A 15,230-nucleotide genomic window follows, 5' to 3' on the forward strand; every position below is an offset into this window, starting at 1 on the left:
GCAGCAGAAAACCTCAGAAAAAAAGATTATTAAAACAGAAAAGTGCAAAAATTGGTTTGGAGTACCTGGTTTTAAATCCCCTTGGACAAACATGTCAATCATATAGCGACAGAATGCAAACTGATCTAACAGAGTGGAAAGAAAAAAGAGGAATGAAGAAAGTTTAACAACCTTGTGTTTTCTCTTCAGGGAAGAGAAGCAGTCTAACAATGAAAATCAGCAACCTTGATTTGGGGTCATTCAACTTCTTTTCTCAGGAAATAATTTGCACTTTCATGTACATTTCACATGCAAGAAAATATATGTCAACATCATGTTCCATTAAGGATAATAGACTTGAGAGCTGGGATAAATTCATTATATACTGTAATTCTATATTGAGATTCACCCATTATTTAGCAGCACTGATGAGAAAGTCATTCTATTCCTGCAAAAATCCTCAATGTCCTTTTGTAGATTGGAGATAACCAATCACAGAATCTGCCTGAGGCAAGAATTTCTAAAACTTACTGTTTGGCCTCAAGTCTTCTCTCCCCAAATGCATCAGGAGAGCAATCAGAGAAAGATAACCCACTGACAACCCACCAGCAATCTTTGTGCTGAAAATTCTCTGCATTGTGGATGAGAACTGTGTTCTGCATTCTGAAAGAACCAGACTCTAGGGTGGTTGGGTGAGTTTAAGCCATTTTCAAAAACAAATTGAATCATCTTACAATCAATCTAGTTTATTGCCAGTAAAGAACATAAATATTGAAATAGATATATCAATGACAGCTTAACAATATAGTTACAGTGAGAGTTGTGTGAATATATATATATATATATATATATATATATATATATATATATATATATATATGACTTGGCAATTGTTTGTAGTCACAGCCCAATCAATAATTGCTATATTCTCTTCCGTGTTGGATCTTGACTGGTTTGTTTCACAATAAAACATTTGTTTTCCCTCAGGTAGATACAGCTTAAATCTCCACTGAACAAAAATCGGGGGAATTAATTATTTCATATTAGTTTTTATGGATATCTTTTAAAATGGTTTACAATTCAATATTTGTAAAGCAGGAAACTGACCCCACATTCAAAAAACCATTTTATGACTATAGCTATTAGTTATGTATAAAACAAATTGTCTTATAAATCACATTTTGGTACTTTAAATCAGAAGTTATGTGATTACAAATCCAAAGAATTAGAAATCCAAATTATCATCATGATATTTAGAATATAAGAAACTTTTATTCTACTTCCTTTTGAGCCTTTCAAGACAAAACAAGAAATTTACATGCACACTAATATGTGTATACATTTCAATTGTTGAAGTAGTTTCATTGGTTCTTTAAAAGCAAATCCTTTTCAACTGTTATTTTTTATTTAAATACAACTAATGATTGGGTGTTCCAAGAGTTTATTTTTGATTCACTCAAATCATATAGAAATGATGATAATCAGGTCCCCAGACTCTTGTGAAATAGCTCCTGTGACTAGGAAGCCATAAGATAAAGAAGAAGAAAGGGCTTTCACTGCCTATACTCATCATAGATTTGGCCTATGTCAAAATATTGACATAATGGATTATGGGTAAGTATAGCTGCCAGAGTTGCAGTAGATGGCCCATTCTCATCATTCAGTCTTGTCCAATTCTATTAGAATTTGTATGGGTTTTCTTGGCAAAGATACTGGAATAGTTTGCCATTTCCTTCTCCAATGTGTCCCCCTTTTACAGATGTGAAATTGAGGAAAATGGGCTAAGAGATTTGCCCAGGGTCATACACCTAGTAAGTATCTGAGGCCACATTTGAATTCAGGTCTTCTTGACTTCAAGCCTGATGCTTCATCCACTGTGCCACCTAGCTATTCTCATGTTTTTCTTTAACATCATCCCACCTCTCTTTCAGAGCCCTTATCCCATCTGATGTTACTCATCCACTCAGGCCTTTAGATACATAGTGCCCTCAAAATGTGCAATACCAATACTAGCTAAGCCAAAAGTTCCAAGATTATTTGTCTGCTCTAAGAAATCCTTCCTTCTAACAACACACATATTGCTCACTGCAGATTCCACAACTAGCTATTAGGAAAAAAGGAATCTGATTTAAATAGCAGGTCTTTGAATAACTAATTCCATGACTTTGTACAAAGTTCATAACACCTTTTGGCCTCAGTCACTTTATCTATAAAGAGAAGAGTTGGATAAGATGATCTTTAAGGTCATTTTCCAACTCTTATTAGTTCCAGCATCCCACAGGTTCTCAGGTATGGAACTGTTGGGCTGGAGTTGTATATTGTACAAAAAATATGTATCTTCTAAATCTTACTAAACCATAAAAAATAAATCAAACATTGCTGTGAAAAGATAATTTTCAAATATAAAGCACAGCAGGTGCTGTTATTGTTGCCAGTAGTCCAGATCTGTGTTTGTAAAAGAAAAGATTTTCCACATATGAACTAAAGTTTTAACACTAGAAGAGCCTATGGTCTCCATAGTTCTGCCCTAGTTTGTGAGGTTTTTTTTGTTTTGCTGTTTTTGTGAAAGTGTATGGCAGAACTCTCCCCTCTAAAAGGAGAAACAGATTTGATAAGTAGAATTCAGAGAATGTAAAAAGGCTACTTATAATGTTCAGCAGACCGACTCATGCATAAATGAATTTTAAGTATAATGATAATAATAATGAAGCATCTCAATGTGAACAAGACTAAACCCTATTGAGATTTTCAGTTTCAAAACTGGGCTATTTACTCCAACACACTCATAAGGCTTATTTTTACTTGATAGCTTTTTATGCTTTACTTAGGTTCTAGTCTGTCTCCCTCAAGTTGTTGATTTATTTGTTTTAGTCCTGACTCAGGATTTTGTCTGGTGAAGACCACTCCTTCTGTGGACAGAAGTAGATCAGTAACTCATCCAGAGAGGGAGTGGAGCACAGAGCTAAACCCTTAACTCAGGGAGAGAAAAGGAGAATCCGTGATCTATGTCACGTCTCCTTCTTGGAGCTAGATGGAGAAATTCCAGGTAAAGAAGAGGTGATGATACTTGAAGGGAAACAAATAAAATTCAGATCTTGTGAACAAAATTATAATCAAGAAATGTTTTCCCCTCAAGATCAGATTTATAGTTCAGTTTCTTGAAAATATACTAGAACTTCATATGTAAATATATTCTTATGTAGTATCATATCGTGTCTGCTTATATATGTTATGTACAGATAGATATAATTTTGAATCTCGTCAATATTTTTGATATATATTTATATATGTGTGATATGTGTATATATGTGTATACATGAGTATATAGATACTTGCATCTATATACACACACATACATGTGTACATGTGTATGCATATGGGTATATGCATGCATACACACATACAAACATAGATGATTTTTTATTGTCACCATTTTTGGATTTCCTTTTTTTTTTCTGCCCAAATGAATTCTGTCATAGAAAAGAAAACAAAAGGAAAGAAAAGGAGAGGAGAGGAGAGGAGAGGAGAGAAAAGAAGAGAAAAGAAAAGAAAAGAAAAGAAAAGGAAAGGAAAGGAAAGGAAAGGAAAGGAAAGGAAAGGAAAGGAAAGGAAAGGAAAGGAAAGGAAAGGAAAGGAAAGGAAAGGAAAGGAAAGGAAAGGAAAGGAAAGGAAAGGAAAGGAAAGGAAAGGAAAGGAAAGAAAAGAAAAGAAAAAAACCACAATTATTTGTTTCCCATTTCTCCCTTTTAAGTTCTCAGAGGATAGTGACAGACAGCACTCAACTACCATCTTGACTGGATGCCCAGATTTATGGCAACTAAGAAAAGGACATTGTAGGTGAGGTAAGTCAGCAGACAGAAAAGTCAACTTCAGTTGGGATAGTACCCCCTAGTGGAACATCATTGACCCTCTCTATATTACCACTGTCCTCATATCAAAGACACGTTTGTGGATATGAAGTATAATTTTCAAGAGTTCTAGAAATTTAATACTTTTTAGATTCAAGATGTCCAAATACAGGAACAACAAATACTTTTTTATTAAATTTAAAAGATTTATCCATAGTCCCTCCAAAAATTTCATGACAGAATTGGAGCTACTTGTTATACTTTCTGGAATACATATTTCACATACTATATTTGTAGTCCAAAAAGCAAAGCTGCTTAAATAACATTTTGTATGGATAGAAGTTCCTATCTTCTCTAATATTTTTCCACTCTTTTCCTATTATTTTTCATTGTGAAGAACTATCCCAAACACAAAGACTTTTAGAAAGCTGAAAAATAAAATGCTGGCCTATAAAAATATCAACTAAGTAGGAGAGAGCTTCAAAGGTACCTGGCTATTTTCCATTATAGCACAATAGGAACTAATCAATAGTCATTCAGAATCTATTTTATATGTGCTCTATATATGGACCCATGAACATTTCAGGACCCAAATAATGATGTTGGAAAGAGCCAGTGTTGCTTCTAATTCTTTTTCTGCTCATAATACTTTAAAAATTGAAAAAGAAAAAGCTTCTAAGAGTCCCAAGGACAGAAGCAGGTAACTGATTTCGCCATGCTTATAGCCTGCAGTCCAATGATGAGAAAATGATAATAAAAAAATCAAATGCCTTAAAGTTTACAGAGTACTAATAGAGAAATGGGTAGGCTGCTTTTGTACTACAATCTTAATCATTATTTGTGGATTCAGAAAAAAAAGGGGTTTTGTTTTTAAAATAAAAACAGGAGTTTTGTACATCTAACCACCATTCCTACTTTGTATTGTACTACCATTCTCACAGGAAGCACCTTCCTAAAAGAGAGGGGGAACCTTATCAATTTCCAGAATTTCATTCTCCAAATTAAACTAGTTACTATCAATGTTATTTCAATTGCATTTAACTCCAAGTTTTATGTTTTACTGTTTTGTTCAGTCTAAAATTGAGGAAAAATTGACCCTCAAATAAAAGTCATCAAGCAGTCAAAACAAGTAAAAGGGGATCATTTTCTTTCACCTATTCCCCCAGAATCCTTTATTGAAATGCCTTAAAATAAACCATGAGAAAGTTGGTTGTGAAATCATTGACGATATTAGAATGAGGGGTTATTAACTTCTCTTTGTATCTTGGAACCTTTTGGCAGTCTGGTGAAGTCTATGGACCCCTTCAAATAATATTTTCAAATAAATAAAATAAAATACATACAATTTCAAAGGAAACTAATTATATTGAAATAGTTATCAAAATATTTGAAAAAGTCAAGTGCAGGAATGAAGAACTCCAACTTAAAAACCCCTGCTCTAGAAGCAAAAAGTTGTGGGAAATGGAGAGTTTATGTGACCCGTGAAGAGGGAGGGAACTGAAGTCAAAGCTGGAATGAGGACAGAATCAGTTGTGAACAGAAGAATGCTGCTTCTATGCTTTACAGATCCACTAAAACACTGCTCCTTAGCATTTACATAGCACCATTCTACCAAGAAGCTCAAGGCTTTATACAAATAAGATTTCATATATTACATATAAATATATGTTGCTATATGCCTACACATTTACATCTATGAGCATTTGAACAATACTTAACCTTAATATCTCTTTGATATTGGTAAATGTTTCCTTTATTTTGGGATGAAATTAGGCATTCCATTGGTATATGGAATTTCCAGTGGCCAAATGGTCTCTGATAATGTAATCTAGCACCTGCTCGGCAATATAGTATTAGACAATTGAATGGGAAACAGAGATTAGGTTCACAGGCTGCACTGTGTCAGAGACAAGAATGGAATATTCTGACTTTGAGGATCACTCTCTATACCTTTTACTATGCTGCTGCCTACTATAGCATTATTCTAATTTTTGCAAGTAAAGATATTCAGGCAGTTCTAGAGCCTAAAGTCTTCAAATGAGTCCCTGAAATCTGCATCCAAAATTCAAGGTTCCACCTATTAGTTCTTGCCATCTATTAATATAATACTATTTCCATAAGGTTATATTTTCCCCAAATGGTACCACTGAAAAACGTTGCATAATTAGAACAACTATAAAATATGAACAGATTCTGCCCTCCATTTACTTACTAACTTGGGACCCCTGTTTCATTTATCCTGTAAACAGAAACCAGTTTAGGCTGAGAACATCCCCCAAAGATGATTCTCTGCACTTGTCTCTCCTTGTGAAAAATGGGTGGTCTGGTCTCCCCAAAAGGAAGGTTAACTGGGTGATCCTGATTGGGTGGTTTTGATTTTCTAGACAAGATTACTAGAGGCTGTAGAGACCCATAAAGCAATTAACATTCCTTAATTGTTGGAGAGGAGCTATGAGCCACACCTCAAGGCCAACCCACTTTCCCCAGCAGGAACTAACTGTAAGGTTTCCCAACCATCCCAGGACCTCCTTTCCCTCGTCTCAATATAAATGTTTGTTTTTGTTTTCTGTTGGGTCACTGACCTAACGGAGGAGGTCAATCTGATCCACTTTATTAACAGCTAGAAGTATCACTGTTAATAAACTTCTCTTGACCCCCCAAAAGAAAAAAAAATTATGTACAGATGCTATGTTTTCATTAAACTCAATTTACACATATAATACTTGAGAGAGCAGAATACATTGCAATCATGACCAAGTATACTGTATTTTCCAAATTTTGGTTAATGAGTCATTCTGGGAAGCATATTTTATAAGGGTATTTTTGTTGTTTATTTTTTGTTTGTTTGTTTGTTTTTTCCTGTCTGAAACCTGATCCAAATAAATAGACCTCATGCACCAATAGGTTAAAAAGAAGTCAATCATATGTGAGCACCCATCTAAGAATAATCACCAAAGCTCAGGATTTGCTTCTATAAAACCAATAACCACACCTTGCAGCTCAATTATGCTGAAGGAGACCTATCAAAAAATGAATCTTTATTAGTGAGAACATATTTTCATCTCGCTGTATCTAAAATTTTAATCCTCAGGTATCGCATTTTCAGTTAGTTATATTGGCACCCATAAGGGTTTACTTTTATTAATGTCTTTATTTTTCTTTCATGAAGCTTGATTCTAGGTATTTCTTAGTTTTAATTGTCATTGTCTCTGTTTCTTTCCCACTACTCTCTTAGAATCTTCAGATTCTTCCTCCTTGAAATGTTTACCTTTCTGTTCACTTTTTGAAACAGCTGGAGTTCCTTTTTCTTCTTTGCCTTTGGGTTTAGCTGGTGTTTTCTCCACTTTTTTTACTTTGACATCAGCTTGTTTCACCTTCTCTGGCTTTCCACTTTTCACTTCCTTCTTAATCTTTTCTTCACCTTTTGAGCTTTTACTTTTCTTCTCATCTATAAGTGATAGAAATGGTTTAAACAACTCTCCTCACCAAACAGCAACCACTGAGGTTAAAAAAATGACAGACTAAAAAATAACCTACTTCTTAAAAATGTGTTGAAAAGATCATTATAATAAAACATGCACAAGTACTCTGAGCCCTTTATGAAATAAAGATATACAGCTCTAGCAGGTCTGTACCCAAAAGAGATAAAAAAAAGAAAAAAGGAAAATGACCAATACTTGCCGTGGAGATGAATTGGGAATTGAGGGAGTGTCCATCAACTGGGAAATGATTGAACAAGTTGTGGTATACGATTGCAATGGAATATTGTGTTATAAGAAATGATGAGCAGGATGCTTTCAAAATAACCCGGGAAAACTTACTTGAACTGATCGATAGCGAAATGAGCAGAATCAGGAGAACATTGTACACAGTAATACCAATATTGTGCAACAATCAGCTGTGAATGACTTAGCTATTCTCGGCAATACAAGAATCCAAGACAATTCTGAAGGACTTAAGATGAAAAATGCTATCTATCTTCAGGGAAACAACTAATGGAATTTGAATGTGGAATGAAGCACATTTTTTATTATTTAAATTTATTATTCTTGGGGGAGGGGTTTGTTTTGTTTCTTGGTCTACATTTTCTTTTGTAACCTGGCTAATGTGGATATGTTTTGCATGACTGCACTTGTATAATGTATATCGAATTGCTTTCCTTCTCAAAGAGGGGGAAAGGGCAGGAGAGAGAAAGAATATGGAATCCCAAATTAAAAAAAATAAGCTAAAAATTTTATATATCTTTGAGGGAAAATAAATTAAATTAAATGTAAAATAATAAAGATAAAAGAAAAATAAAGGATTATTATATTGGTCTATATACAATCTCCACACATATTTTAGGGAAATATTATACAAATATACAGTAAAAAATAACACATTATAAACTACTCAGGTGTGACACAATCACTATTCCGAATATCAATATAGTTAAAAATATATATATACATATAAAATAAATATACTTACTCCAGAGTAAGACTTCATCTTCTCTATTCTTTATCATTGACTTCAAGACTTTATTCTTTTTGTCAACTGATTTGTAAAATACTGACTCATTACTGAATAATCAGTAGCAACAAGCTAATCAATAGGTTTTTTAACATAATCTCAGTGTGTGTGTACACACATATACACATATCCATATATATGTATGCACATACATACAAAGATTACAAGCATATCCATATTCAAAAAGTGTCCTAAATATATCCAAAGAGGTTTAGAATTCATGTATTAAGGGCTATTCAACAAATATCCTTCAAAATGCTTCAAATATATTTTCAATGATGCAGATGGAACATTACTAGTATTTTGTAAGAGTAAGATGAATTAAAAAGCATCTTTTAAGGTACATCTAAGTTTTAAGAATTTGGCTTTAAAAAGTTAAAATGGGAGCTAAATCACACAACTACTGTCATTTCTACTGGAAAAAGAGTGATATGTACTTAGCTGAGGTGGTTACGTAGTTTTGTGCAAAAATAATTCAACATTTAAACAATTAACCAACATAACATTAAAACTTTTTCTATAGATAATACTATGGAAATATTTTTAATTCATTCCAAGAAAAATGAATTCCTAATGTAACAACACAGGAATTATTATATAATTCCAATTCTAATATTTGGTTTATTCACTATGGAGTATGTCAGAACAATTCAGTTTGTTACTAAAACAATATACCATGTGGAGGTAGCAGAATCCAATAAACAAAACATAAGATTCAGAGTCAAAAGATATGGCTTATGTTTCCTTTTGTGCCCCTTAACATCTGGGAGATCATGGTAAAACTTTCCTTTTCATAAGTGTTGAGAAGATGCTTATGATAATGTATGCAAAAGTTATCTGAGATGTTCAGAAGAAACATAATACAAGGGCAAAATATTATTATTTTGATTTGAATTTGAACTGAACCACATATAATTTTATGGAAAAAAATATAAATATACACTGAAAAATAACACTGGTTATAGATATTCAAGTTGTATACAATCCAGATGGTGATAGGGAGGGTGGTCTATACATGTGAACATATCGTTGAGACTCATCATGGCATAGTGGATTGAAAGTAAGCCTTAGTGGCAGCAAGGTTGAGTAATGGATAGGACATAGGTCCTGGAGTCAGGAGGACCTGAGTTCAAATCTAGCCTCAGACATTTACCAACTGTGTAACCCTGGGCAAGCCTCTTAACCCTAACTGCCTCCTCCCCCCAAAAAGCAAGACTTAGAGAGAGAAAGACATGAGTTCAAATATTACTTCTCATAAATGCTACTTATATTACCCTAGGAAAGTCCTAGACCTCTCAGTATCTCAGGCAAATAATTATGAGATTGCCAGTTGTAGAATAACTACAGATCATTTTATTAGAGGGAATTCCTTCACTGAAAGACTTTTATATAGATGAAATCATAGATCTGGTCCAAAACAAGAAGGTATATTCTTAGTAGTGCTAACACATAAAGGTGACACTGAAATTGTGCCAATACTTTGTTTGTAAGACTCAGGTGAGCAGGTAGCAATGTTACTGTCCAGGAATATAATAAAAACTATTAAAAACATCTTGAAGAAATAGAAAATCATTGATGTTGACTCCCTACTCAATGGCTTCTATTACAAAAAAAAAAAAAAAAAAAAGGCTAGGGAGGTCAGCAATTTGCAGATGCTATAAAAAGGACCTGTTGGTCTGTTTGGTAAAACCTTGACACAGAGAATCACATCAAAATAAAGATACTTTAATCTTGTTTATCTAGACATAAGGTTGCCTGCACTGTGTCCAAAAAGCGTTTTGATAATCATGTGTGTTGAAACTGACAACTGCTGGAGAAATTTTTTTGTGCTGACTCCTCCATCAAGGACACAATGCTCAGAATCCTAGACCACAGATCCCTAAGGAGGAGAGTTTGGGGTATGTTTGTGTGATAAGGGAAGATAAGGGAATATTGGGAAGAGAGAAGGGACCCTTAAATATCACAAGTCCAAAGTTTCTTATCACTCCAAGGACCCCAAGTTTTCATTAAGATTTCGGGTTCACCAACCCTGCTGCTTTTTTTCTCCCATCAAGCCACATCATATTTCATTTCCTTCTCTCTATCAAGAGATATAAGTAATTATTTTTTAATGACTCATTCCATCAGCAAAGTTTGAAAAGAACAGGCCAATCAAAGTAGAAAAGTTCAGATGTGCCACAGAACAAGTAAAGGTACAAAACCCTAACAGTCTTTCCCATGTTGTTTTGTTGTGTTTTGTTTTTTAATAGCCCTGTCCAGATTTCATGTAAATGCTTAGCTGCATGTTGGCTCAATCTTGTGATGTCTGAGGCTATTTTCTACACCAAGCTAGTTCAGTAGCAAATGGATATCAACTTTAAATACAGTTATGGCCAAATTATTCAATTAAAGTCAGAATTTCTCTTTTTTAGTTTTAAAAAATAAATTAAAAAAATAAAGACTATCATTCTAACTTCTAGATCTGTTATGACTTTTCATTATCCTGCCTTATTTGGTGGCTCTTATACATGCTTTTTGAATGTTCACGATTGTAAACTTTATTTTGGATATACGTGAATCAGTCAGTTCAAAAGCATTTAGTGTCTACTCTGTTCCATGCACTAGGTTAAGCTGAGGGAATTCAAAAATGGTAAAACACAGTCTCTAGTCTCAAGGATTTCCCTGTCTAAAAGGAAGAGAGAAGAGTAACTGTACACAACTAAGTACAAACACTAAGCAACAGGGAAAAGGTACTAGCATTAAGAGGAGTCCAGAATTATGTTAATAAACACATTGATCTGTAACAATTTTTGAAACCTCTCCGGAAGCATAAATGGATTCAAGTAACTATTATTCTATCTGTCTTTAAACACATCAACTTTTTGTTAAAAATATACATAATCATGAAAGAATCACTAGCAATTACCTTTGGAAAGTGTTCTCACATCTTTTTTTTCTTTTTTCTCAGGTTTATCTTTGTGACTTGCTAGAAAGGAAAAGAAATGATCATGAGTTTGAATTTAAGAATTAATAATTAACAGAAGTTCAAGTTAGATGAGAAAATGGCTTTTTTCACATGAATAAAATATAACATTTGCATTGGGTTTTAAGGATTGCAAAGTACTTTATATATATCTCATTTGCCTTCCACAAAAATTCTGTATTAGGTATTATTTTTGTTGCCATTTTGTGGATAATATAAAACTGGTGGCTTTTAAAGACAAAATCAACAGAAGAATGAATGATAATAGGTGAAATTTATGTTTTGGGTCAGGAAATGATCTGCTTAACTACTTCTTAAAACCATTCTTGGGGTCAGCTTCCAGGACTCCAGAGGGAATACTGTTTATTCCTCTTGCTACTAGAATCCATCTGTTACCAACCAATACTCCAATTACATCCTTCATGAGTTTCTGTCAATAGATTTTCCCTGCATTTCAAACACTTTTAGGAGGGTAGCCCATGGGACAACCTCAGTCACTGCATTATTCTTAATGAGAAGTGATATTGTTTAGTGGATGGAACAGAGGATGTGAAGTCAGGGACACTGGATTTGAATCCTCTCTCAGTTGGTAACTATATGATCCTCAGTAAGACAATCACTCTGGAAACATATTGTGTTACATGAACATGAGTTTTCATTTTTTATGAAAGACAGTGATCATGAATCTCTTCTTCCTATATAAAGGAAAAGAACAAGTAAAATGTTGCATGGTATTCTTAAATGTTTCTGATCCAAATTCTGTATATTAATTTAACATGTAAAATGGGAGAGGTGATCACAGTAGACAAAGAAAATAATGGTTTTCCAAGGCAAATGAAATCTCTAAATATGAATTCCACCTCAAAGAAAAGTCAGTAGCAATCAAGTAGAGAGCTAGAGTCAAGATACAATATGCATTATGCAATAGTCATTACATGTGAACTGATAAACTATGCCTTAGCTCTAGTCTAATACATTAATTTTAGGATCTGTAATTTCATTAGTATGAGTACATGCCATCTATAAATTAATTGATGGTCTTCTAGAGTTGTAGAAAAAAATAAGCAGCAAAGGGTGGGAGGTAATGCGTTATCTTGCATTGAGCAACAAAGGTTCTGCGTGAAAGAGATGAACTGATGGGGACTGTAGCTTGAGTAATTTTTGTTCATGTATATTTTTATTTTAGTCACATAAAACAGAGTCCCTCAAGTTTCTGATCATTCATACATCAACCTTCAGTATTATCTCACAGGTTTGTCTAGCCATTTGGTTCAGTGTATAAACTCTCAGTAGCAGGGATCAAACATTATAAAATAGTATTTGAATAAATATATTCATAGTGCATTGGAAAGTATAGGAGCTCATTAGAATGGCACTATCCAAACATGGTTTCTAATCCCAATGCTTCCATTAAGTAACGGTATTATGTCAAATCCATCACTTCACTTTTCTGGGCCTTTCTTTTCATTCAAACTGTGCTTCAGAGATCAGTTCCGATGAGCTGGTCATGTTCAAATGCAAAATATATGCTTGCCCAAAAGACTATTTTATGGAGAACTCATAGGGGACAGGTGATCACATGGTGGTCAGAAGTAAGACAAGGACACTCTCAAGGTGTCTCTCAAGAACTTTGGATTTGACTGTGCAACATGGGAGACAATTGCACAGGACCACTCAGTATAGTGTGTGTCCATCAGAAAGGGTGCTGTGATCTACGAGAAAAGCAGAATTGAAACAGCACAAAGGAAATGTGGGATGTGCAAATTTGGAGTATCCATCCTGAATGTTCTCATGGACTATCTGTACGTGACATGTGGTAGAACATTCCAAGCTCATATTGGTCTGATCAGCCACAGTCAGACACACTGAAACTTCACTTTATCATGGCGATGTCATCTTGGTCTTCTTCAAGAACAAAGGACAACAACCAACCCCATTTGAGAGAAGGGATCAACTATATTCTCCTTAGAGCCAGGAATTCAACTGGAAAATATTTAACAACTGGCTCTTGGGGGAGAGAGGAGATGTATGCATGACATTCTTTTAAATTCAATCGGCAGAGCAATATTGTTTCCAATATTTTCTTAAGTCTAGGCCAGTCTCCTGGTCAATGAATGAATGAATGAATCCCTGAATTGTAGCATACCCTGATTTCTGAGGCATAAAAGCTCACTCTGAAAATTTAACAACTGGCTTTCATGAGCTGGTACAATCTGGCTCCAGCACATTAATGCTGGATTCCTTTCCAATGGAAAAAAAAATATGATACTTAGTATTTATTGAATGCCTAGGGTGTGATGATACTCAAATCATTTATTCACATCAAATCAGCAGCTACTAGGCCCAATGGGAAGTGAATTTCTTATTGCAATTATAACTATGATTACTGAAGGATGGCACTTCCATGAAAAGCACCAATCAATTAATTTTTGTGAACTTTTAAATGCTTAATTACTTGATTATTTATTGAGCATTGTTTACTATTTTTGAGAAAATCTTTACAAATGTGAACTAGATCATTCTCTGGCAATTGTGGAAGTCAGATTATTCAATAAAATTTCATGTATTTACATATATCTACATCTCCATATATCTACATACCTCTCCATGTATCTACAGTAATTTTAAAATTATAGATTTATTTCCTTAGGTTCTTTAATATATTCTCTGTCAAATTCATGCTTTCTCTCAAGTTCCGCTGATATTATCAAGCAGAGTATCCAAGGACCATAATCTAATTTTAACTTAAGTGAAAAAAACTGATTAGGAAGTTAAATCTACTTAGCAGTTAGGTAAGGCAGTGGGTAGAATTGATTGAACTAGGAAGACTTGAGTTTGAATCCTGCCTTAGACACTTGCTAGCTGTGTCAGCCTGGGAAAGTATATAAACTCTCCTTGACTCGGTTTCATCAACTGTAAAATGAATAATACCAACCTGCTTCCGAGGGTCATTGTGAGAATTGTGTGAGCTAATATACATAAAGAATTTTGCAAACCTTAAAGTGCTGGCTATTATTATCAATGACATTACTGTCAAAATTGTGTTTAATTGGTGGGAACATAGTAATACAGTATCAATTCAATCTTTGGAGTAAAATGCCTGTTCCTTTAGGAAAATGTCACAAATAATGATCTGCGATGATCATATTTTGCCAGAGTAGTTATATACACTCTCTGAAACAGTGTAAATCTCCAGAGGTTGCAAAAAATAAACAACTTGCTAATGTAATCTGTGTGTTGTGTATTATAAATTGTGATGTCCAGTGATTTTTATTCCATTTCAAATATAAAATATTTCCCCCAGTAGATCTTGCTAAAATTCTAATCAAAATAACTAGCTCACAAATTTCTACTTGTGAAAAGGCAGTAAGAACATGATTAATTGGAGACAGCAGAGTTCTGAAAGGGCTTGCTTTTACATATTGCTATTCTACCAGCTCTTGGGATCCATGTTACTAAATGAAAGTGGTGGTAGGAGTTACCATGCAGTATATTCTTTCTATTTGAAGTTCAAAGGCTTTAAAATGAATTCAGCTTTTAGGATCCCATTTTCAGACTTTCATTTTTTTAAATCTTCTTCCAACTTCATGTAGCATATGTGGAGAAGAAAAAAATCAATATAATAATTAGACAAGAAAATTAATGGAGAGAGAGGAGAGATGGAGAGAGAGTGGGAAAGAGAGAGATGACAGAGGCAGAGACAGAGACAGAGAGACAGAAACAGAGAGAGACAGATTCACTAATGCATTTGGTAAAGAGGGCCAACTACATTATTACATTTAATGTTTTGCCCACTAATATTTAGGAAATTATTGGAGAGGCAATAGGAGCCCAATTCTACGTTTTTCAAGAATTGGAATAGCAATGAACTCCATGGTTGTTAACAAAATTTAAAAAGAAAACATGCTCAGAGTAGTGATCCCCAGGTA

At 34.1% G+C, this 15,230-nt stretch overlaps 1 protein-coding gene across 15 annotated transcripts in view; it reads right to left on the reverse strand.

Moving 5' to 3' along the window:
* The window catches only part of TRDN (triadin), a 561,781-nt gene that overhangs the window by 392,803 nt on the left and 153,748 nt on the right, over positions 1–15,230 (reverse strand). For 10 of the 15 annotated variants that reach the window (XM_072643203.1, XM_072643201.1, XM_072643196.1 and 7 more), the window contains 3 exons: positions 11,245–11,304; positions 7,096–7,275; positions 66–125 (listed from right to left, as the gene is read on the reverse strand). In XM_072643203.1, the coding sequence (XP_072499304.1) occupies positions 66–125; positions 7,096–7,275; positions 11,245–11,304 (300 nt within the window). The remainder of the gene's footprint in view (positions 1–65; positions 126–7,095; positions 7,276–11,244; positions 11,305–15,230) is intronic. The other 5 variants (XM_072643208.1, XM_072643207.1, XM_072643206.1 and 2 more) reach the window with 1 other exon arrangement.

The sequence above is a fragment of the Notamacropus eugenii genome, chromosome 2, assembly GCF_028372415.1.
Source record: "Notamacropus eugenii isolate mMacEug1 chromosome 2, mMacEug1.pri_v2, whole genome shotgun sequence".
NCBI classification, from domain to species: domain Eukaryota; kingdom Metazoa; phylum Chordata; class Mammalia; order Diprotodontia; family Macropodidae; genus Notamacropus; species Notamacropus eugenii.